The following is a 23,636-nucleotide window of genomic DNA, read 5'->3' on the forward strand; positions in this document are numbered from 1 at the left end:
TTTGGCAGCTCCACTGCTTTTCGGATCAGCTGAACATTGATCTATTGGCTGCAACAGGAATTGACCAACCAGCTTGTCATCCGAGCCTGACTCCATGGGCTGAGAGAGTGACTGGCCCAAAGTCACCCAGCCAGCCTTCATGCCTAAGGCAGGACTAGAACTCCCAGACTCCTGGTTTCTAGCCCGTTGCCTTAACCATTAGACCAAACTGGCTCTCAATTACAATGTGTAATTGCCCTCTAATAAATGCAGATTCTGGGATGGGGCCATTCATTGTTTGTGCATTGTGGCATTTGCTCCCAGTCACCCTGGAATCAGACATTTTCCCCTCCCAATGATGGGCTTCAAGTTGCCTTCCAAGTGCATTGTTAATCCTAAATGAACTTTGGCTGATTTTTGTATGGCAGTGTCTTCTGGAGAATTCCCTCATGCTACATTTAGTCTATTGGAATTGTCGTGAGTACTGATGGCAAGCAGGAGGGGGCCCCTATCCAGGTGGCAAAGTGCATGCGTAGTACTGAGGAATTAAGCAGCCATTCAAAGAGACACAGATCAGACCCGCCTTAGCTTTTTGGGTTTATCTGTCTGGGTTTTTCCCACGCTTCTTCAGTTTGTTAGGATTTTCTGTCTAATTAGCAGCAATAAACATAGAGAATTAACCATCGTCTCAGCGTGTTTCCTGACTGTTAGGACAGGAATTGTGACTGTACTTTAATATTCTCAGCCTCTCAGAACATCTATGTAATGAAATGTCTATGCAGATTGATCAATAAAATATCCTGACTCTCCCTGAATTGCATGTTTTAAATGCAACTATATATTCTCTTGAGTTAGAAAATGGAGCATACAGTATTGTCCTCTGTTGATACTGCACTGGTAAAGCATTTTGCATAGTTTCCCGTTTTGCTATGGATAGATCATTTCCCATAGATTTGAGTGGCAGATTAAATTATTCATAGAGAGGTGCACTTTTTCCAGACATTCAAGGATAATCTACCTCCACCCCCCATATAGGACAAATCTCTGTGGATGTTTCTCCACTTCTCTTCTGTGTAGTCTGGCAACTCCAAAGGCAGCCCTCGAGCATATTTGCAAGAATTAAGATTCAGGCCATCCTTGTTTGTACAAAGGACATTCAAGTCTTGCACAGGATTTCCTGGAAAAGTTGGAAATGCTCCTTTTGGGAACCCTGGAGAACTAGTGTGGGTCACTAGTAGGTAAAGGTAAAGGTTTCCCTTGACATCAAGTCCAGTCGTGTCTGACTCTAGGGGGCGGTGCTCATCTCCGTTTCAAAGCCAAAGAGCTGGCGTTTGTCCGTAGACACTTCCATGGTCATGTGGCCGGCATGACTGAATGGAATGCCATTACCTGCCCACCGAAGCGGTACCTCTTAATCTCACATTTGCATGTTTTCGAACTGCTAGGTTGGCAGGAGCTGGGACTAGCAACGGGAGCTCACCCCATCACGCGGATTTGAACTGCCGACCTTCCGATCAGCAAGCTCAGCAGTTTAACCCGCAGTGCCACCACATCCATGTCACTAGTACATAGACAATATTTGGAGAAACCATCTGACAAAATGAAAGGCCATATGCAGTGATCCTAATTGGGCAAGCAGTGCACTGTATCCAACCCTTTCTCCCCCACCACCTGAATTTTTGCCATGGGATTCCCCACATGGAGCAATGCTGTATGCTGGAATGCTTCCTAAAAACAAAGGCCCAATAATGCCAATTGTGGTGTGAAACATTACAGTAGAAGAGCTTTCCTGAATACTTCTGCAACAAAGAGAGGCAAACTCTTGTTGCGCTAGTAAGGATTTGCCTCTCATTTGAGCAACTGGTTGCTCAAAGAGGCACCTGCAATTTCTTCAAGGGGAGGAATTGGTAGGAAGCAAACAATGGAGGGTGGGGTGGAATGCTGGAGGGGGAAAATAGCCACAATCCTCTCTTACTGTTCTTAGCCTGGAATGTTTGCTAGTGTATCAGAATTTCATGCTATCCTATACTAGGTTATACAAATCCCTGATTCAACAAACACTTCAGCAAGTGGTGACTGCTAATATAGAAGTCCCTATCTAATGCTTTCTTCAGAGCAATTTTGCTTCAGTAGAAGAGAATATATGTTGCTCAGGGTTGAACTTTTGGGTTCTTGGTGTATTCTGAACTTGGAGGGGGTTTTTTGGAAGATGTTTCATTACCAAGCTAGGTAACATTATCGCTAATTAGCTCTCATTGATGATGTTACCTAACCTGGTAATGAAATACAACCAAGTTCAGAAAGTACCAAGAACCCCACCACTGTTTGTTGGTGGCTTGAAGACGCTCTCTCTGTCTTTTAGTTTTTCTCTTTTGACTTTGTATTTTTTTGTATTTTCTGTACTGTTTATAATGGGTTTTATGACCTTTTATTATAAGCCTACCCACAGTCACTTCCATAGTGAGATGAGTGGTGTATAAATTTGATAAATAAATAAATTCTGCCCTGCAGACTAAGCTGCTTATCTTCCATGCTGCTCCCAGCTGTTTCTTAAGCCAACTTCAGAAATTGCAGCCCAGACTGCTATGGGTTTGATGAGCCAGTGTTCAGCTATTTTGTATTTGTATTTTGCATTTTGTACATTTTTAATAATTTGTATCCATCTTAATAGTTTGTATAACCTGCCCAACCTTTTGGAGAAAGGCAAGAGAGATCACTTGTGAGTCATAAAGCCAGCTGGATTGACAAGTGCCCAAGTTCTTGCTTCCTGATGCCTACAAAGACTGCACAAAGACCTGATCAGTTTGCTGATGACCAGCATCACTGGTCTTGCCTCTCATTTACTGAGGGGAAACAATTGTTATGTTGCCTCTGCCTCTGAATGAGTGACCCTGCTTTAACAGGGGGCAAGGGCTCGTTCCCTCCTGTTTACCGTAGACTTGATTTACCAAATAAGGAATTTCCTGCACCTGCCTAGAGTGGGCAGGACTAATACAGTGCACCAGTGAGGTTTTACCATTTCCCTGTGGGCCAATGTATAAATTGTGCTGCTGAAGACAAGCACTCATGCTTGGGAACATGGCGCCTTTTATTCACACAAATAAAGCTTTAATCCAATCTCTACTCTTGGTCTGTTAAATTTGCCTTGCATACTGGGAAAGTGAGCCCACGTTCTGGGACAACAGGTTGGCAACAAAGGTGGGCTGGTGCTCATTCCAGAATATGGGCACTGCAGAACCTGATTGGTCATTCCCCTGTTTCTTGCCCTTCCCATCCATGGAGGGAAGGCAGGCCTTGCTGGCTGGCTCCTGGGTGGACCTGTCTACCAGTGCCTGCCTTCTCCTTCTAGGGATTGTTCCCTTCTCACTAATCCCTGGGCTTTTTCTTTGCCTTCCCAGATGTTTGCACATGTGGATGCCTTCACACACCCTTCCTTTTTCCTTTTTTTCCCTTGGGTATCCTCATTGCTCTGATGCTACAAAATCAAAGCAATAGGAACAGGTTTTTCTTCGAACAGGGAAGAAGGGATAGTTTAGCTTCACAGAAACGAAGTAGTGATGTTCCTAGGTTGCAGCTTAAAAGTGTTTGAAAAATACAGGAAAAGGAAGGGACGCTTTGAAGTGCTACTTATGGGCAGAGGGCGGGAAAGCAAAGGGGCCATGCTTCACCCAGCCTGGGCAGAAACCAAAATGGTGCCCAGATGTGAGGCCTGGAATGGAGCATGAGCTTCTAGGATTGAGGACAGTTTACTGACTTAATGAGCCATGTTGGATCAATCACAAGACTATAAAACTCAGCACCTGCTGACCATCAGAGAAGAGAGTAGCCCAGCATGCAATAACTGCCCAAGGAAGTGACCAGCTGCTGGAAAGGAGGGGTGTGCCAGCCATTGCAGCCAATCAGAGCTGGGGCTGCTCCTGAACAGAAGGAAGCACCGGTGACTATGTGTTCTGAGGGGCTTACGAGGGCTCCAGTTGGAGAATAGCAGTCTTGAATCAAATCTGGAGAGCACAGGTGGGAATGCATTTCCATGCTGGAAGAGGGAAGAGGAAAACCTCATCCATTCCTGCCCTCAGGAAGCAGTGAGGGGCAGTTGTGTCCTTAGGCTGAGGCATAGTGATTTGACCAGGGTCATCCATCCAGTATGCCTTCTTCCTGAATAGAGATTTGGATTTGTCCCTTTCTAACCCCAGCTGATGCTGAGGTCACAAATGGAGTTTACACCGTTTCTTACTACTAAATATATTTGCTTAGTTTTGTCCTTGCCTAAAGCACCTTGAAGGTCCAAAGTTTCCAATAGTTTTCTGCTGCTCAAAAAACAGACCTGTGAACAGTAAGTCTGTCTTCTGCACTTGATCTCTTGGCTGCTTATTTATTTCCACCCAAACGGTATCATGTTTCCCTTCGCTGGCATTCAAACACCACTTCTTCTTTTGCTCAGATTTGGTTTTATCCAAACAAATCCCACACATTCCAAACTAACCCTCATATATAAAAAGCCCAGAACCCCTGTGACCATCAAGCCAGCATGTGGGAACATTTAACAAGGGAGTGAAATGGACCTTGGTGCCTTGTAATTAGGCTGGCGGCAACTCAAGACCTGTCTTTAGTAGGAGGAATGCTCGTCCCTTAATCAGCAAAGCCCTCAACTGTTCTGAAGCCCTTTAGGGCAGGTTCAGGGAACACAAACTGTCTGCCTTTCCTCAGTGAGCCACCAGTAGGATGATTTACTTTGAAGTAGCAGGCATGGGCTGAAGCATTATGAATTGAGTGGCCTTTTAAATTTGACTTGCTTTGAGAAATCTCTTGCTCTGATCTAAGGTAATCTCTATGATTGACAGCAGAAGCCTCTAGGTAACATTTTTACATAGCATTTCCCCACATCTCTGGGGTTGATATAGGCTAAGCAAAATCCAAGCAAAATCAGTTCTTTCTAAACTCCATTGATTTTGGTGGAAAAGAATTATTAAGCTTGTTGGAATTGTTACTATTTCTTGAACAGCCATATCCTTCTAAATAAAATGCATGGGAACGGATCAGAATTCCCACTGAAAGCAAGTTATTTCTTTAATGTGACTTCAGGAATGCTATCTTGTAATAATAGTTGACATTATAAAAGGCAGTGTGTTGATCATGTGACAAATAACTAGAAATGGCTGTGTGTTTCCATTCTGGAAGAGCTCTAGTTATGTACCTTGCAGGCTTGCTCAGGAGGAAGCCCCACTGCATTCACAGATCTAGGATTTCAGCCTTAATAAAGAGCTGAGCAGAAGCCCACATTCCATGGCAACCCAAACAGTTGGAAGTTCTAAATCCTGCACACAGAATTGTTTTGACCACACAGAAATCTCGGAATCAACACTGAAGTTAAAGGAACTGAAGCAGTTGACTAGATATTCTACCTACCCAGTTGTTCCATGTTGCTCAATCAAGTCACCAGCAAATGAAAGGGAGCTGTTAGCAAATGGCACATCCCATTGGTTTCCCATGACCACAAGCTGCAATATTTAGCTGATAATGGTATAATGATTGGCTTTCAACACAGCTCACACGTTTCATGCCACCATCCAGCAAAACAGCTGGAAACATGGTGCTGGGCAAGATGTTCAAGTAATAGTAAACAAGGTAGCTGTTAGCCACAGAGGCTTCAAAGAGCAGCAGCTTCTCTGCTATTATCCTGGATTGAAATAGCCATGCTATGCAATAAATCTTCAACCCAGACAGACAAAGGGGTAACACATAGCCAGGGCAAATAACTAGTGGGGGCACGTGCATCCAAGATTAAAGAGGACTTTTTATGCTAGGGAGTGCGTTTAAAACAAATGGCCAAGGCAAGAGAGAGAAGAGAAACCAGTAAATTACAGAGCTTTGCACTACATTACAATCCTTGTTCCTCAGTGGAACCAAGTATCTAAAGATGGGTGAGCCTCAGAGGAATGTTAAGTAGAGGTTGTGAATCAATGGACATTTTGTAAAACATCTCCCAAGAAGCCCAAAATGGCAAGGGAAAGCAGAAGAGCTTGGTATATGAGTTTTGGGTTATTTTATTATACTTCTATATTGGTAGCAAATGCAAGTACTATGCCTCTGTAATAATATAATTTGACTATATTGTCCTTCCTTTGCTAAGTGAAAGGAAGCTAACACACTCCAGCTATTATATTAAAAACTTGGTTAAGGATGTCTGAGGATACACTAGCAGTCCCCAGTTGGTGAATCACTACAAATATTCCCAAATTGCCCCAGATCTCGAATAGGTGCATTGCTCATGGATTTTATTAAGCAGGAATTAGCACAGTGTATACTGATCCAGTTTCAACATTGCACATCACATTGAATTAGTAAAGGACAGTTAAATGCAAATGACTCTGCCTGGCTTGCCTAACATTGCCTTTATGATAAGGTAGTTATTCAGACAAGGCTACAAGCCCATGTAAGTCATGTCTATTTAGAGAAAATAGATTCTGAGTCCAAACTACATTTGCAGTAGGTTCTATTGTCTCTCCTATCCCATTTTGAAAGACTCTGAGACTGCAATCATAAGCACGCATAACTGGGCATAGCTGGACATTTACACCTTTCCCCCTAAACAGTCAAGGATTTTCTTTTCTACTTAGTCACAATGGCTCTTGCAACTCCAGGGGGAGGGGAAAGCATGTCAACAAGCCAAGGTGGCTGCCACTACCACATAATTAAAGCCCTGCTCCTTTTTCATGTGCATTGTGTGTCCTCTTGACATTTTTGAACCCCCCAGCACCACCAACAGATGCCCTCTGCTTCACAAACAATTGTGTACAATTTTATACCTTCAAGTGCATGTTATGGATGGAGCTTCAAGGCTATAGATTTGAAGCAGGGCTGGTATGCCCACCAGGCTTCTAGACAGAGATAATCCAAGCTTTCTTTCTTTTTCCTTTTTATTTGGGTTAAAATAATAGGTTGAAAACATGACACAGATCAAAATAATTACTTGTATTAACATTGAGATGCACAAAAGACTAGTGTGTGGTCTGAGTTCTGTACTTAAATAGCAACTATAAAGAGAAACTGGCATTAAAAACAGGTAAGGAACCAGAGAGGGTTCTAAGGAAGATTTGAAGGCTTGCTCCTAAGGACATAAGCATCTCAGGGAGCCCTCCCTATACCAAAGCACTTGCACTGTTAAATGGGGCTTGTTGACCATGTACTCTGAACTGTCTAAAGAAGGCCAGGAGGCAAATGTTCTGTTACTGGCAACCAAATAGGCTACTGCCTTCTAGATAGTTCTGACTTCTATCAGCCTCACTGGCAAATTTTATAGTAAATTGGGGAAGACTTTTGTAAGAGACTGTCCGCCTAACCTGTTAATGCATGCTAAAACATTTTAACCTTATTTTATAGTTTTCTGGCTTATAGATTAACCATGCAAACTTTAAAATAGCTATTGAGAAGAAAATGCCACCAAGATGAATGGGGATCTATTCTTGGTTGAGAAGTTTTATTAATGAACTTCAATTACACATTTGCTAAAAAAAAAAAAAAACTGCATATGCCAGGTGGCTGTTATGGAACTCAGTTAACTATTCAGTTCAAGATGGCTTGTCCTGGGATCTCACCATAAATAATACATGCATGGTGCAAAAAAAGATATGCTTTAAAAAAACTATTTTAGCTAATATAGGTTGAAAGCAATCCTATAGAAACTACAAAAACATATTAGCAAGAAATTTGAAAGGCACAAGGCTATCATTGTAAACACAAGTCAGTTTCCAGAAGTATTGTAATAATCATTCTGACTAGGCTAGCTTTTCTACCTGCTTTCTTTGAGGCATGTCTACCTACCCAAAATGTGTGTGGATCCAATAGAAAATACAGAAAGCTAGGGAGGAGAGACCCTTGAAAATGGGAAGTGTAGGACAGAGCAGAGGTAGAACAATTCAGCCATGAGTCTATGCAGGACACCAAGGATGAACATCTGCAGGAATTTCTGAAAAAGGAGTCCTAGGCTTGATTAATGCTTCACCATAGAGAACCAGATGACCCAAATCAGAAGCAGGTAGAGGTTTTGTATTGCGCAGTGCTAGGGTTATACCCATCTCTTAAGACACATTCCCCCTCACTTTTTGTCCTCAGCATCATCTGGGAAGAGTCTGTAAGCCAAATAGTCCATGGATTCCTGAGCCAGCTTGGACAGGTGGAGGACACCAGTAATCACCAAAGCAATGAGCACTAATGGCAGCACCACACTCCACATTGTGGCAAGGATGTTGTAACATTTGGCTTTGGAACTATAGCGATGGGCAGCTTCCAGATCCCCAGTCACCTTCTGATCCCGAGCCTTCAAGGAAAAAAAATGAAATATTTGAGAACGTATTATTGAATACATATAGTTTATATAAACCACCTCACCGTTGTGTAAAATGTTTGTGCTCTTCCCCTATCTTCCACAGTGCAAATGGCACAGTCCAGGGGAGGAATATTGCAAAAAAAAAAATCCATATGTTAACAATTCTGCTTAGTGACATGTTGCTACATTTCATATATCATAGTTCAGTGCCACCTAACTTGCGGAAGACTAGTTTAATGCAGAAATCCCAAAGAGGCAGCAGAAGAAATCAGATCATGTGCTTAATCTTGGTAGACCAGCAGTTACACATTCTGTAGTTTTAACAAGAGTAGAAACATGGCACATCTTCCTTCCAGGGAAAACCACATGAAATTGCAATTCTTCTTTAGAATTTGCCCACACACTCTAAACAGTTCCCATAGTTCTTTTCCATCGGTGCCTCGACTGATTCCATTGCTTGTATATTACTACTTCTGCTTTCATCTTATGTTGTATTTCAATCTCACATTTCCACAAAGCACAGAGTGCAGCCTCTTAATCAACAAATGCACCATTTATTCATCGTCGGATGGTAAAGGTATCGATACAATGGTGATCTCACAAATTGTCTGCAGATTCTTGCTCATGATACCATTTAATCGTTTTCAGTAAGTGGGCCTAAGCCAGTTTCATTGTAAAGAACACGTGACATAACATCTCCAAAATTAACTAACGTAAACTAGGATTGATTTCATGGTATTCTAGCCTTTCCCACATCAGCCCTGTTCATCTGTTTCTCTGTTCCTCTGCCTCTCCTTATTTTCCTCTAATGCCTGACACACAAACGTGTATTTTCTCCCATTGTTCAGCTCAATCTACAGGAAATGCCAGTGCCCCTTTGAAATGTCAACCTATGGTAAAAAGGCAAAGTAGAAGAACTTTGGAAGAAATGTTTTAACAGTAACTTGTTTACTTAAAACATTGTATTCCATCTTTTACTTTACAAAGTGTTTGAAGCAGCTTCAGGAAACACAGCCCAGTCTGAATATGAGCTAATCCATTTTCTGCCTGTAGCCAGACAGGTTAGTGGGACAAAAATACCCACATACCTACTCACTCTATGGTGAGCAATGTCCAAATCTCTCAGAAAAACGATTACCCTTCTGGCTTCACTATTTAAACAACAACAACAGCAACAACAGACAACTCCAATGTTGCCAAAAATTTCAGTTTTTGAAATTGTGGAACAGTTAGTAAATGAAATTCCTGGGCCTGACTCATCACCAAAGTTATAAATATAATCTCAAACATGTGTTTTCCTCTATTAATGAGGTTAAACATTGCTCTAAGCCATCATGTGGTTGGTTGGTTTCTTAGCTCAATGTGTGAAACCATTCAACTGTGGTTTATTCAATGCACCATGGCTAGTGTAAAATGTGAACAGTGGAAACTCTTTCTTAATTAAAATATGTCACCAGTGTGCCATCAGAAGAACTGGCTGGTTCCAGTTGATGTTGGTGGTAAGGAGAGGTCTCTCCCTATGCTCCTCCACTGTGGAGTAACAGAGAGTTCAACACTTCCACCCTCATGGTTAACATGAAACCACTGGGTGAGGGCATCCCCTGGTTTGGGGTTCAGTATTATCAATATACAATGATACCCAGTTATATCTTTCAACCCCAGGCCAGCAAAATGAGACTGTTGAGGTCCTGCTCCAGTACCTGAAGGCTGTGCAGCCCTGGATGGGGAGGAATCAACTTTGACTCAATCCTACAAAGACCAAGTGGCTGTGGATATTAGCACCTCCTATATCAAGGAATTTTCCATCTTTAATCTTGGAAGGGATAATATCAAGGAATTTGGGGGACGCGGTGGCGCTGCGGGTTAAACCGCTGAGCTGCCGATCGGAAGGTCGGCGGTTCGAAACCGCGCGGCGGGGTGAGCTCCCGTTGCTCGTCCCAGCTCCTGCTCACCTAGCAGTTCGAAAACATGCAAATGTGAGTAGATCAATAGGTACCACTTCGGCGGGAAGGTAACGGCGTTCCGAGTCATCATGACCCGGAAGTGTCTATGACAACGCCGGCTCCAAGGCTTAGAAACGGAGATGAGCACCGCCCCCTAGAGTCGGATTCGACTGGACTTTACGTCAAGGGAAACCTTTACCTTTACCTATATCAAGGAATTTTCCATCTTTAATCTTGGAAGGGATAATACTTCCCCATTTAAGAGTGGTGTGTAATCTGGTGTTCTTGGAGTCACAGCTGCTGCTTGAAAGGCAGGTGGCAGCTGTGGCCAAGAAGGCCTTTGCACAGCTCCATCTTGTGCACCAATTGTGCCCCTTCCTGGACTAGGAGGTCCTTCAGACAATCACTCACACCCCAGTCACCTAATGGCGTGACTATCGCAACACATTCTACATGGCACTGCCCTTGAAGACATCTTAAAAGCTTCAACTAGTCTAGAATGTTGTGGTGAGGGCAGTAATGGTCATGCCTCAATATACCCACATGAGGCCTCCGCTTCATGAGCTGAACTGGTTGTCAGTATACTTCCAGGTGTGATTCAAGGTGCTGATTATCACATATAAAGCCTCACATGGCATCGGCCATTAACCTATCTCCTGTTTTTCTGCCTGGCCAGTATAAACTAGCAGAGTTGGTATACTCCAAGCCCCTACAATTAAACAGGGCCATCTATCGAGATGAAGAAAGCATGTTTCTCTTTCACAGTGCCTGATCTCTGGAATGAGATTCCCCCTGATATTTGTGAGGCTCCCACCCTGATGGTGTTTTGGAAGGCCTTGAGGACCTGTCTGTTCTCCCAGGCCTTTGGTTAAGGTAGATGGAGCCCCTTGTTGGGTGTGCTTCTGTATATGTTTGGTATTGAGTGGCCAGATCTCATCTTGTTTATCTATTTAGCATTGTATTTTTATCTTGGTTTTTGCTATGTTGTGAACTGCCCAGAGTCAGTTTGGTGGTAACCAAACCAAACTAAAAATATCATTCCTACATCAGCTGAATAAAGAGACTTGTCTAAGAAAGCTGCACTAGCACATGTTTTATCACATTTTCTTTATAATATTTGGCAGCCTAGAATAATGTATCTGTGCACTTGAGTGTGTACTGTGTACTTGTTGCATCTGATTCTTCCTTGATATTCTTTTTTTATCTACATGAAAATTCACACTTCATTTTCAGCAGTTTCTCACATCAGGGCTGAAAAAATTCATAGAATTCCTTTGGCTTCCTGGAAGTTGTGTTATTTCCTCTCTTACTCATAGGCAAGAAAGAGATCAAATGTTCTTCAAAGCAGACTTACTTGACATGAATGCCATAATTCCCTGGGAAAAGCTAGACATCTAGAATATAAATCTGGGATGTCAATCAAATTACAGTACTTGATTGAGAAGCTATAGAAAGGATCACTATGTTATTTTAGTTAAGATACAGTTCCATACAAGCTTACAAGTTTGAAAGAGCTTGTAACTGAGATACCTAGATATGTCTACTACCTCAAATTAGATTTAAACTCCTTTCTTCTTCGATAAAAGAAAGCCATTTCAAAGTCCTTAAACATACTAAATCTATAAGGGGCAACTGAATGTATGAGGGAGCTCTGTGAAACTCAAAAGCTTCACAGAAGCTACGAAGGTTCCATAGCACAATATCACAGCTAGCGTTTGGGAGCTGTTCTCTTCCAGAAGCTCCCCAGAGACCATCCCAGGTGAAGAGCCAGCCCCCAGCACAGCTCTCAAGAGATAAGAATAGTATCAAAAAGTCCTCCTACCTTGATGGAATATGCAAGAGCTACAAAGCCCAGGCAGCAGAGATTCATATAGATGGTATTGAAGACTGACCAAATAATATAGTCCCGTGGGATCACAGGAGGCCTGACAGTGATGACGGTGGGAGCAGCCTCCTTCTCGTGGGATGTCATGGGCAGGCAGGTATTGCAAAGTTGCAAAGAGAAAGAAAGAGGAAATGCAGTTTCCCAGGAAGAGTAGCCTATGAGGGAGCCAGACCAGGGATGCCCTTTATATAGTTCCTGGCTAAGGCACATTTTCATCTCTGTCTATATATATAGAAAAGAAATTACAGCTCTAGTCTGACTGTGGTTGTCAGAAATGCCTTGCTAGGACTAAAAGAAATATTTGGTTTTTCATGCCTGCCCTCTCTCCCTTGGGCAAGGAATGCTTTTTTTATATCACTGTGGTTGATTTTGTACTACTCCCCAAATTGGGGAGTGATTCAGCCATGAGGCAAAAAGGCAAAGTTTGGAAAGCTGCAAGGTGCCACCTACTCACCTCAGAGTCTTCTCTGTGAATGACAGATCAGGGTGCAGCAAAGGGATCTTGGAGTTATTTGCATTGCCTGCTTCTCTTTCTTCCAGCCATTGAGTCTTCCCTTGCCCCATTGCTGATTTCCTGGGCAAGGGTCTAGAGGCCTGCCCACAAAAACTCTGCAGAAGTGGCCCCAGACTTCGATGAACCTGTAATGTCACCTGAGGTTGGCAAATGAGCTGATTGATTTTCAGTTCTGTTGTAGTAAAATCAAAATTGCACACCTTCACACATGCAAAAGCGATTTGACTTGACTTGACTTAATCTGATTTTTTCTAAAGTTGCTCACAGAAACCTAAAAGCAGGCCCATGTCCTATCCCAGAGCTTGCAGGAAGAGCCAGGTCTTATGAGTCTCCCTAAATCAGTGATGGCGAACCTTTGACATGTGTGCCATGATGTTTTGGGTGACGTACCAGTGTTCACCAACTCCCAACAATTGCCACACTCCAGGAAGCCGCAGCTTCCCCAGCCTAGTCCCAGCGGCAGCCACTCTCACCACCTCTGAGGCCCCCACTGCCCTGCCCTCTGCCACCCCAGCTCACCTTGCCATCTTCTTGCTTCCTCTTGCATGAAGCCGGGTCCTGCAGAAGCCGCTTGCAATTTGTGTGAAGGGGCATGAAGAAGCCTGCCTTGGTGCAAAGGGGCGCCTTTAAGTGAAGGGGAAAAGAATTTTGTTGTTGTTGTTCAGTGGGGGGAGGTGACACATCAACAGAGTTAAGTTAGGCATTTTCTGAATTTTTGACATGCCAAGCCCAAAAGTTCACCATTGCTACCCTAAATGCTAGCAGGTTGGATCCATATGGATCTCAGAGAACAGGGAGGAAGACTATTGCATAGGGGAGGTGCAGCAACAGGGAAGGCACAGCTCCTGGCTCCGGTAAGATGGCATTGCTTAACTGAAGAGATCCAGAGCATGTTAACCCTGTCCAGCTTATAGGATGGGCTGAAACAAGTTCCACAGAGTTTGCAAGTGATCTTCTTTCCCACTCGAGGAAACTCTTGCCCCACTCCTCCTCCTGGCTTATGAGCTTCAGCTCCTGAGGAGGTCCTTTAAGAGGACTGCTGACTTGCCAGCCTTGCATTTCCCACTGAGTAACCCAGGAGAGGAGCAGGCTGAAAGAACTCTGATTCTTTTCCCCTCTTTTTAACAGGGGACAAAGTGGCATGCAAAAGACCAGGCTACTTAGGATTTCCTTTCCTTTTATTTCCCTTGTGTCTTGAATGGGAAGTGAGGAGATTTTGGTTGGTGAAGCTAGGACAGCGACAGAATATCAACACCCTTACAATGGGTTCCAGTCTCTGCAGCCTAAACGTATGCATTTTGTTAACATTTTCTTGCCCTATCTATGGTTAGGAGCACAGGGCAAGCCTCCATGTCACCTTCACGACTCCCAATGGGATTTTTAATATAGGAGGAGTGATGTTTTGGTAACTAGACAATTTCACCCTGTTCAAAATGCTGACACTTTATTTATTTATTTATTCTGCACATGATCAGACAAATATATATAATAGGTATTGAGAATGAGAATGGAATTAGTAGTTCAATTTTTTTTCTTTCAGGGCGGGCAAGACTTGTTGCCCTAAGACTGGCAATGAGTTGGGTAGTAATGGAGCTATGTTTTAGTAAGCTCCTACTGGTCAGTGAGAAGGAGAACATCATTTGCTCATTCCAGTCTCTGTATTTTGAAGATTGCAGGTCCACTACAAACTGCTTTGGAGGGATTGGGGAATGGATACCATGCCCTGTAGAAGTGCCCTGTAGCTGTTGAGTGCAGATTGCATAGTGTAGGCAAGATGAAAGGCCAAACCAGACACAGAGCTGAAAATGAGTAATCAGATTTATTATCTTTTTTTTAATGGTTCAGGAAGCTCTTTTTACGAATTAGAGGAGCCCACAAATGATGTGCCCACAACTGCTAATACTTCCAGTACAGCAGCTGTGCTTGCCTTTTCTCCTGTGGGACTAATAGGAGTTTGGCACGATTTAAATCAGAGAGAGGAAGGGACATTAAAGAACCCCACTACCACTGTTCCAGAAAGAAAAAGTTGGTGTAATCTTTTACGGATAGGGCATTCCCTGCATAATAATCCAGACTGATTGTCGCTCCATCCTGCTCCCTCACAGCATGAGCATAACTCTTCTTTCAGCTGTGACTCCACCATGTGGCCAGCAGAAACCTTGCAATAAATCTTTGCCTAAAGGAGAGTCAGATCAAATCCTTGGCTAATAAATACTTGTATTATGGCAAGCATTTTGTGGATTGAATACCATTGAAGCATTAACCTCAGTTGGGAGATGAGAGAGAGAGATGGATGGGGAAAGGTGAGAAAAAGTGAGATCAGAGAGAAATGCCATGCAAAATACAGGAATTGTGTTGTGGTTAAAGTTTAGAAGTCTTCCCTACAATTTGACCTTTTCCCACAAATCAAATATGTTCAATAGTTTAGTATTTTCCAATACTAATGATGGCTCTCCTTTCCAATTTTATGTTATTTCTCAATTGACATTTCTTCTGCTTTAAATCGCCCCCCCTTTTTTTTTATAGCAACTTGTTCATTTTTCAAGGAAGATTAATAACCAGCACCAGGTATGCAAGATCTACACAGCGAAGGCTCCATTCAAATATCTTCTTTAAGACATGTCAAACAAACATTATGAGGGCCACTGTGGACCATTGCTGCTGTTGCCCTATACAAAAAAAGTGGGCCTTGCATCAAGATGACGTGTCCACCATCTTGCCTTTTTTGACATCCCCCATGGACCCTATTGGCTGCTTGCTGGCTATACATGCACACACTTTAAATTCAGCTCTTTCCTTTTTCTTTTTTCTGAATTAAAAAAAATGCCTTTAAAATTCCCCCATGATCCCAGTTTAAGTGTGGCTAGAAGTATATATCCTCCCCTATAAAAATCCCACTGAACAAGCCATGGCTGAGAGAGCTGGGAACTAATCAGAGGGAGCGCCAGGCCAATGTTTTCTGGTCAAGGAAGGGAGACCACAGTTTTTGCACTTCGCCATCCTTCTCTTCAGGAAACATCAAAGCTAGCCAGCTTCTGACCTTGGCCCTTTTCATGAGGAAGTCCAGGGGTGAACCCAAGAGCTCTAGCCAGTGCATAACTCCTGGAAGAGCAGCTGAGCTCTGGGACCAGCACAGCCTTGGCAGCCAGCCCTCCCACTAGAGTTGTGTGCCGGTTGAAACTCCGTGAGCCATCATCAACTTTTTAGTTTGTACTTTTTATCCCCCAAGGTGGTGCTTTTGCAGTTTTTGACTCTGGGTGCATTTGAACAGCAAAGAATAGTTCTGGTTGGTTGAATCTTGGAGCTTTTTTTACTTTGGTGTCATTCATTCATCCTGTGTTTCATTGTCCTGGGCCCCTTGGTGTATGGATACCTCCATACCTCTTGTAGAATGCAGAAGTGACAAATATCAAGTAAATGATAGAAGATAAAAAGAGCACTTATTTGCAAAAAGAAATGAACTCTAACAATTATCAATTCTAAATCTAGCTCCTCCATTGTTAAACAGCGTCACTTCCTACTTAAACAATACCTTTAAAGAAAGATTCAGTAATGTATATAATCTCTCTGAGCAGTCCTGAAACCAGTTAGATCCATAATGGTGTATAGGTCTGCAAAACATGTATTCTGTAAAGCTGAAGGCTTGGTAAGTTTATATATTGAGTGTAATGGTTGCCTAATCCCAAATACTCAGTCTCACAAGCTCGGGCTTAAAGATAACTGATTTATTAAAGGAATAGTATGCAAATACAGAGAAAGCTGAGAATGAGCAAAAGCGCGCCAAATACAAACTTAAAAGCCTTGCTTCCAACCCAGTCCCGCCCCGAGCACTCGTTAGCAACCACCCCCTCCCAGGTGCTAGCAACCGTTACATCTGCCTGGGAAAGTAACCTTGAACAGAGTTGCAAACCCAAACATACATTCCGAAGTAGCAAAACAAGGAGCACAGCAATACTGGAAAATACCAGCAAACGTTCAAGCATGTAAGACACCGAAGAACGGTTTGACATGTGAAACGTTACGATGTTAACAAGACATCGAAATGGTGAACATGACATTGAGGGCTGCCAGCTGTCAGATCCACCCATACCTGTTCTTATTTCTGCATTCCCAAATATAGGGACAAGCATAATTTGTGTAAGCAATGATTAATATCCACCTCCTCCTCCATCTGCACTGTAGCTTTGGTTGGAGAAATCCATTATTCCAATATGCTATCTGCAACTGATAAAAACTGATTGCTCAATATGCATTAGATTAGATATCTTCCCTAGCAATTTAACATAATAGTTGAGTTTGCATGACAGGAGGCACTGCCCACTTTTTCATGTGGTAAGCATCATTGCATAATAGCACAGACATCAGAAAGCAAAAGTTTTTTTTAAAAAAAATGGCAGAAACTTCACGAGACCATCAAATCTTGAGAGATGTTAGCAATCTCATCCAACTTCTCATATGGAAACTCTAAGTTCAGGATTGTTTGTTTTACTTTGAACAAATAAAGCACCAAGACAGAAAGTAAAATTGATAAATCAAGAACAAAACAAAATGAACTTTTTGAAAATTGCTTGAACGCTCCACTCCCCAGAAAAGGCAATGGCCTTGAAAAGAAATAGGTTTGGTTCTCACAGTGGTAGATTTGCATGGGCCTCCTGTCTATCCCAAGAAATTAGTTCAAGAAGGAAGCAATCCTATCATGAACTGAATAGAACTCCATTGAGGAGACTACAGGAATGTTGTATGTTGTATGGACACTTCCTCCTTCCTTTGTTGCTGAAGATGCCCACTTGGGGGCAGAAGTACACCAGAGAAGAAAAGAAAAAGGGAAATTCTGCCATTCTGCTGTAGCTTCCTGAAGTGTTAACATCCTGAGAATATTACTCCCATCTAATGCCTGATTTCTCTCTTGCATGGCTATGAAAAAAGGCTACAAAACCCTTTTCAGGCTACAGAACCCAGGCGGTGGCAAAACTCACCTTAAGGCATAAGTTGAAAAGGCTGTAGAGATCCAAACTGTTTTGTTCATTTAGCTGAAGTACTGGACAATGTCCATCCAACCTCCAACCTTCCCTTCTTGGTGTGGCTTGCAGCTCCCAAGAGCTCTGGAGAAAGCTAATTGCAGTCAGATTTCAGGCTAGGATATGGTACTGAGTTGGTATTGATTGCATTTGTGGATGACCTCTGACAGGTCCAGGATGAGGGTAATGAATTCATCCTCGCCCTTGATCTCTCAATGGCTTTCAGTTCCATCCCTCATGGTATCTTCTGGGACCTACCAAGGGGGTTGGGAGTGGGGGCACCGTTCTTTGGTGATTCTCGTCCTTCCTGTAGGACTGGTTCCAGTTGGTGTGTTGGGGGGAGAGGTCTTGCCTTAAGCCCCTGCTTGCGGGGGCGGGGGGTGCAACAGGGCCAGGCTCTCCCCCCACTTCTCTTTAACACCTGCATGAAACCATTGGACTAGGTAATCCATCAGCATGGTTAAGTATCACCAGTATGCAGATGATACTCAAGTATACATCTCTGGCCCAGGCCATCCAAGTGATGGCATTGAGGTGCTTTCCCAGTGCCTAGAGGTTGTGTAGGTCTGGATAGGGAACAGGCTTCAGCTCAGCCATGACAAGACTGAGTGGCTGTGGGTTTTAGGGCTTCTCCGTATCTAATGATCTTCCTTTATAAGCACTGTATGGCATGACACTCCCCCAGGCAGAGTCGATGCACAATCTGGGGGACTCATAGCTCCTGCTTGAATAGGTGGCAGCTGTGGACAGGAGGGTCTTTATACAATTGCTTCTTGTGTGCTAGTTGTGCCCATTCCTACATCAGGAGGCACTGCTCACGCCACTCATGCCTTAGTCAATTCCTGATTGGACTGTTGCAAAGCACTCAACATGGAACTGCCCTTGAATAGCATTCAGCAGCTTTAGGTGGTCCAGAATGCAGTGGCATGTCCAGCATTGGTGCTCGAGAGTACACCCACATAACACCACTGTTACATGAGTTGCATTAGCTCCCAGTAGGATTCTGCATACAATTCAAGATGCTTGTTGTCACCTTCAAAGCCTGACATGGCATGGGATCAGGTTACTTGCAGGACTACCTACCTCTTCCTAATGGTTTTTGCTCATCCCACCAGATCAGGCAGAATGGGCATGCTCTGGGTCTCATAGGTGAAGCAGTCACTTGGTCGGACCTAGGGAATGTGCCTTTTCTGTCATGGTGCCTGTCTTGTGGAATAGTCTCCCCCCAGGAAATGGACAGCCCTATCCTGTTAGCCTTGAAGACCTGCCTATTACCCCAGGCATTGGGAACAGGATTTTAATTGGGGGGGCGGGGTGTGTATCTGACAGATGATATTGAGTTTTTGTCAGGGGCCTTGACTTAAATTCCTTTTAATATTTTGTAAACATGGATTTTTAAAAATCTTTGTTTGCTCCCCAGAGTTCCTTTGGTAGATAGGCAGCAATAGGAATTTGTTAAATAAATAAATAAATAAATAAATAAATAAAACAGGTGTTGTTCTAACTGCCATTTGTTTTAATCCATGCCAGTTGTAAAAGTTTGAGTCTTACCCCATCTCAAACAGAGGAAACTGTAGAGAAATTAGAGTTATGAAGGCAGGATGTTTCTAAATCAAGGCCATTCACAATTCAGGGAAGATATATGCAGTTTGGAATGTATAAAAGGAGGTTACAGCAATTAAGTCCATTGTGGCTTATCTCATATCGAACAGAGACAGGAGAGAGGAGATAGAAACAAATTCAGAGGCTCAACTAATACTAGTAAATGTATAGAATATAAGATGGAGTACGTTATAAAGTCACAGAAGGCTCTACTTTGCCTCCACTCTTGTTAAAAAAAATTCCTAGAACTCCTGATCAAGAGGCAAAGCTTTAGTGATAGAAAACTATCAAACAATTTTTTGCGCCTTTTGTCATTTATTTATGCAAATTTATAAAGTTATTTGAATTTCACGAAAACTGTTGCCCCAATTACTGTCCCAGTAAGTTCCTCCATTTATCCCAAGTATAAAAAATAAACTATTATAAATGGAAAATTAACATTTCTAGTATACAAAAAATTAAACTTGAATTTCACAATTACTTGAGAGTTTAGTGTTTAACCACACAAATCAGTGTTCAATGAGTGGGACATGATTGCTTTTCCTTAGAAAAATTGCTCTGCATACCACTGGCTGTGTTGACCTGAACGTTGCTTGTTTGGTCGTAGCTTCTCATGAGCCCCGTCAAGGTATCATGGAAGTCTGGGGTTCCGTGGAACTCAGTTTGAAAAACTCTGCTCTAGACGCAATATAAATCTCTCCCATTTTCAATACGGCAAGTTGTGTTAAACTGCACTACATAGAATTCCTCCTTTTGACAAGGGAAAATATACAGGCGAGAGAGAAGTGAGGCAGTCAAAGCTTAGAAGCAAAATGTTTGGTGAGGATATCCTGGATGAATCATTTGTTCTCCCTTGATCTGGCTGTAATCACTGGTGTTTCTTCATCATTTCTCTGCACATTTCAAAGGTGTAACTTGCACTTAAAAATATTGCAAGGAAACAAACAATAGTGATTGCAATGCCCAAGATAAAGGCAACAATGTTCAGGCATCTGGCTTTCTTCCCATAGGTAGCCGCACTTTCAGGATCTCCAATAACTTTACGATCCCTTGACTGAAAAGGATAAAATATTAAAAAGAAAATTAATTAAACCTAAAGACATACTTATACCAGTTAATCCTCAAATTATCTATGACTGCTGTGACAATCAGAGCTATCATCAGTCAAACAGCAAAGTTCCTGCCTCTCATATCTTTGTTCATATTTTAGCCTTGAGTTCCTTTGGACCTGCAAACCTGTCTACAGCAGTATTTATCCATTTTATTGTTGTTTTTTTATTTTTGTTTTCATGCAAAGATTATGGTGCTATATTTTGTTTGGTTTTAATATGTTTATAACATTATACTGAATGGATGTAAAGTGTTGGGGGTGTAGTGTATTAATATCATCAATAAATAACCCACTCTTTCTGAAGACAGATGGAGACAGAATGGGATCAAGTTTTTCTCAGTTTGAGAAGACCAGAAACATTTTGGAAGACTGCCCTTCCAAAAGCACAATGCCTTGCCTTTAAAAAGGACCTCATTCTAAAAACAAAATCTATTGGGGACCCCCCCAAAACTTCTGAATCTGCACTTCATTAGCAAACAAACTCAAGGCTGGTTTCTTCACATATTCTTGCCTGTTACACATAAAGCTACAGCTAGAAAGAGAGATTGCTAAAACAAAAGTTTCACAAATAAATGATGACAAATACTTGAATTCCCCTATCCCTTTCTCCTTACACACCAGGGAAAAACGTCCTATGCTATAAAAACAACCAATGCCTAGCTCCCCGTATTGAGCCAGCATTAAGGAGAATTTTTGTTGTTGTTGAGTCGTTAAGTCGTGCCTGACTCTTCGTGACCCCATGGACCATAGCAAGCCAGGCCTTCCCATTCTCCACTGTCTCCCAGAGTTTACAATTACGGTCCCTTAAATGAGCGAGGAAGATGGCCGTCTCCAGTGTTAAGCGAGGGTTGGCAGCTTTTACGTGGAAAGTTACGCTTATGGAATACTGTAGGTGGAAATTCAGCCAGTGAAGTTCATCTGGCACAAAGAAGGAAGTGGTGCCTGGAATTTCCATTTAATTGATATGGTGGCAGAGGCATAGAAGATCCGCGGACTGCAGTGAGGGATGGAGCTGTGAGAAACGCAGCTCACAGAATAAATTTGACAGTCTTGGGAAGCAGCAAAAGCTAAGTTTATTAATATGTTCTTGCAAGAGCGGGTGGCCAGCAAAGGAGGCACACCGAACAAAGCAAAGAACACAGTTGATAATACCCTATCCCGTCCACAAGATTCCCTCCTCCTGTTCCCCATTGGATAGGTACTCAGGAGTTTACAGCCTATCCGGGGCGCCTAAACATACCACGTGAAGCTCCACCCGTTTACACCTCCCCTTACTCACATTTTATCTCCCCCAGTCTCTTATTTGCTTCTTTCCTTATCTGGCAGTACCAAGCTTGCCAAAGCCTTCCCTTGACCACAAAACCAGCTACAACTGGTTTCTGGCCTTGGTTTAGCTTTTTATCTCCTTTGTTCTTAGATGAAACAGTCACTTGTTCACTTTACTACACCTCACATCCTCCCACTACATTCCTCAGCTGTACTAAAAAAGGAGGCTTGCATGACCCTGCAAAAACAACACTTTATCATTTCTTACAGAGCCAAAAAAAAAAAAGGTCTCCTCCAGAAAAGCAAGTGAATCCTCGCTTCTCTAAATAGTGAACAAAGCAAGAAACAGAGGCAAACGTTCCCGAAAGAAATGTTATGCCACAGGGAAAACTTAAATGAAGTTGAAACTGCAGAATTACTTCAGGGAAGAAGTTCCGGCACCTAACTAGCTTCTCTGTCCCTTCTAGACTCGCTTACCTTGATGGAGAAGACGAGGGCAGCGAAACTGAGGCAGCAGAAGCAGTAGCCACTTAAGAAAAGAAGGTTGAACAGCGACCAGAGGACGTAATCCTTGGGCGGGTCCCTGGCGAGTCTCCTCGAGGCAGGACTGAGGGCAGGGGGGCCGTTCTGCTCCTCGTCGGTGCTGTTGCGGTAGGGCTGCAGGTCGAGGCAAACGGTGTCAGATGACATGGCTCCCGCGGGCAACAAACTCTGCGTAGCGTCCCAGGGTGAGAGCGGGTTACGCCAAATTAAGGAAAGGGGCTGACGGCTGGGGAAGGGGGTGGGTCGAGTTGAGGGATGTGTTCTGGAGAAGAAATGAAACCCAGCCTAGCAGGTGGAGAAGCAACGTAAGAGCCCCCGGACCGGCGTTCACTTTTGCTTCAGAGGGATGATAGGCACATTGGGTTTTAGTGAAGAGCCTGTTAGCTGCGTTGAGTTTCAAAACAGTGCAGACTACACACATGCTTAATAGCTAATATTTCTGTCCCGCTGCATCCCAAAATGGGCTTTGTGGTGCCTGCCTCGTATTACAGGACTCCAGGCTACCACTTAAACAATGCACTCCGGTGGGGAGGCCCTTGGAGAAACATTGGGAGCTACGTTCCATCATGACCAGATTGACATTAGATGCAATTTAATACAAGCGCTTCTACGTGGGTTTTGGATTATAGCAATCTCAAGGCAGCTTAACAACAGTACAGGAAATGATGTTGTGAAAGAACTCAGACGGGGTTTCAGTGACCATTCTGTTGGAAAGGCCAACAGAAAAAAATGCTGTTTAGAAAGCATCAAAAGCATGGCCTAGCATTCCACTACAAGGTTTTAAGTCTTGTTGGAGAAAAATCTATAAGAGGGAATTTTTGTTTCATCCCATTTGTGGCTTATAAGTCTCCCTTCTCAAGATGAAATTCCCTTTGTCTACTCAAGCAGGACACTAAGAGAACTTCAGTCTCCAAATACTTTATTATGGGTTTGCAAAGCCAGATCAAGAACACATGCGCATGTTCAGTAACAATGGCTTATATTCTTCCACAGTCAGATCCCCCTGCAGAGGTGGTGATGGGTGATAAAAATGGAGGAGGAACAGTTGTCACCTGAAATGAAATTTTGGCCCACCTAATTACACACAGATGTCTACTGGAGGACAACTGACCTATGTATGTGTCATGTCATCATGCAAATTATGGAATTTGCATGATTTGGGCAATGGTATCATAACACACACCTTCATGGCTTGAACCAGATGTCTGTGCCATCCTATCCAGTCCAGAGTAAACAAGTGTGTCAGCCAAAGCCAAGAATTATTAAAATACTTATTACAGAATGAGTAATTCTGCGTGTGCACTTCAAGCTGAGTTTTGGGTAGGATTACCATATTTCAAATTGTGGAGGTTGGGAAAATGTTAATCACCCCTCTGGTTAAACTCTCATTCTCTTCAGGCTGTGTGAAAGATGTTAACTGTATAGAATGTACCTAAATGGCTCTCTTGC

At 42.9% G+C, this 23,636-nt stretch overlaps 1 protein-coding gene across 2 annotated transcripts; it reads right to left on the reverse strand.

Moving 5' to 3' along the window:
• Positions 1 to 7,954: 7,954 nt before the first annotated feature.
• On the reverse strand, positions 7,955 to 22,377 carry IFITM5 (interferon induced transmembrane protein 5). 2 transcript variants are annotated; one of them, XM_063289216.1, is made up of 2 exons: positions 22,122 to 22,377; positions 7,955 to 8,296 (listed from the first exon to the last, which is right to left on the reverse strand). In XM_063289216.1, exons 1-2 carry the CDS (start codon positions 22,332 to 22,334, stop codon positions 8,075 to 8,077), a joined length of 435 nt encoding a protein of 144 aa, XP_063145286.1. In that variant the 5' UTR covers positions 22,335 to 22,377; the 3' UTR covers positions 7,955 to 8,074. The 2 variants fall into 2 exon arrangements, with proteins under 2 accessions (XP_063145286.1, XP_063145288.1); XM_063289218.1 differs by lacking the exon at positions 7,955 to 8,296 and adding an exon at positions 19,563 to 20,321.
• Between the last annotated feature and the right edge of the window lie 1,259 nt (positions 22,378 to 23,636).

The sequence above is a fragment of the Candoia aspera genome, chromosome 1 (assembly GCF_035149785.1).
Source record: "Candoia aspera isolate rCanAsp1 chromosome 1, rCanAsp1.hap2, whole genome shotgun sequence".
NCBI classification, from domain to species: Eukaryota; Metazoa; Chordata; class Lepidosauria; order Squamata; family Boidae; genus Candoia; species Candoia aspera.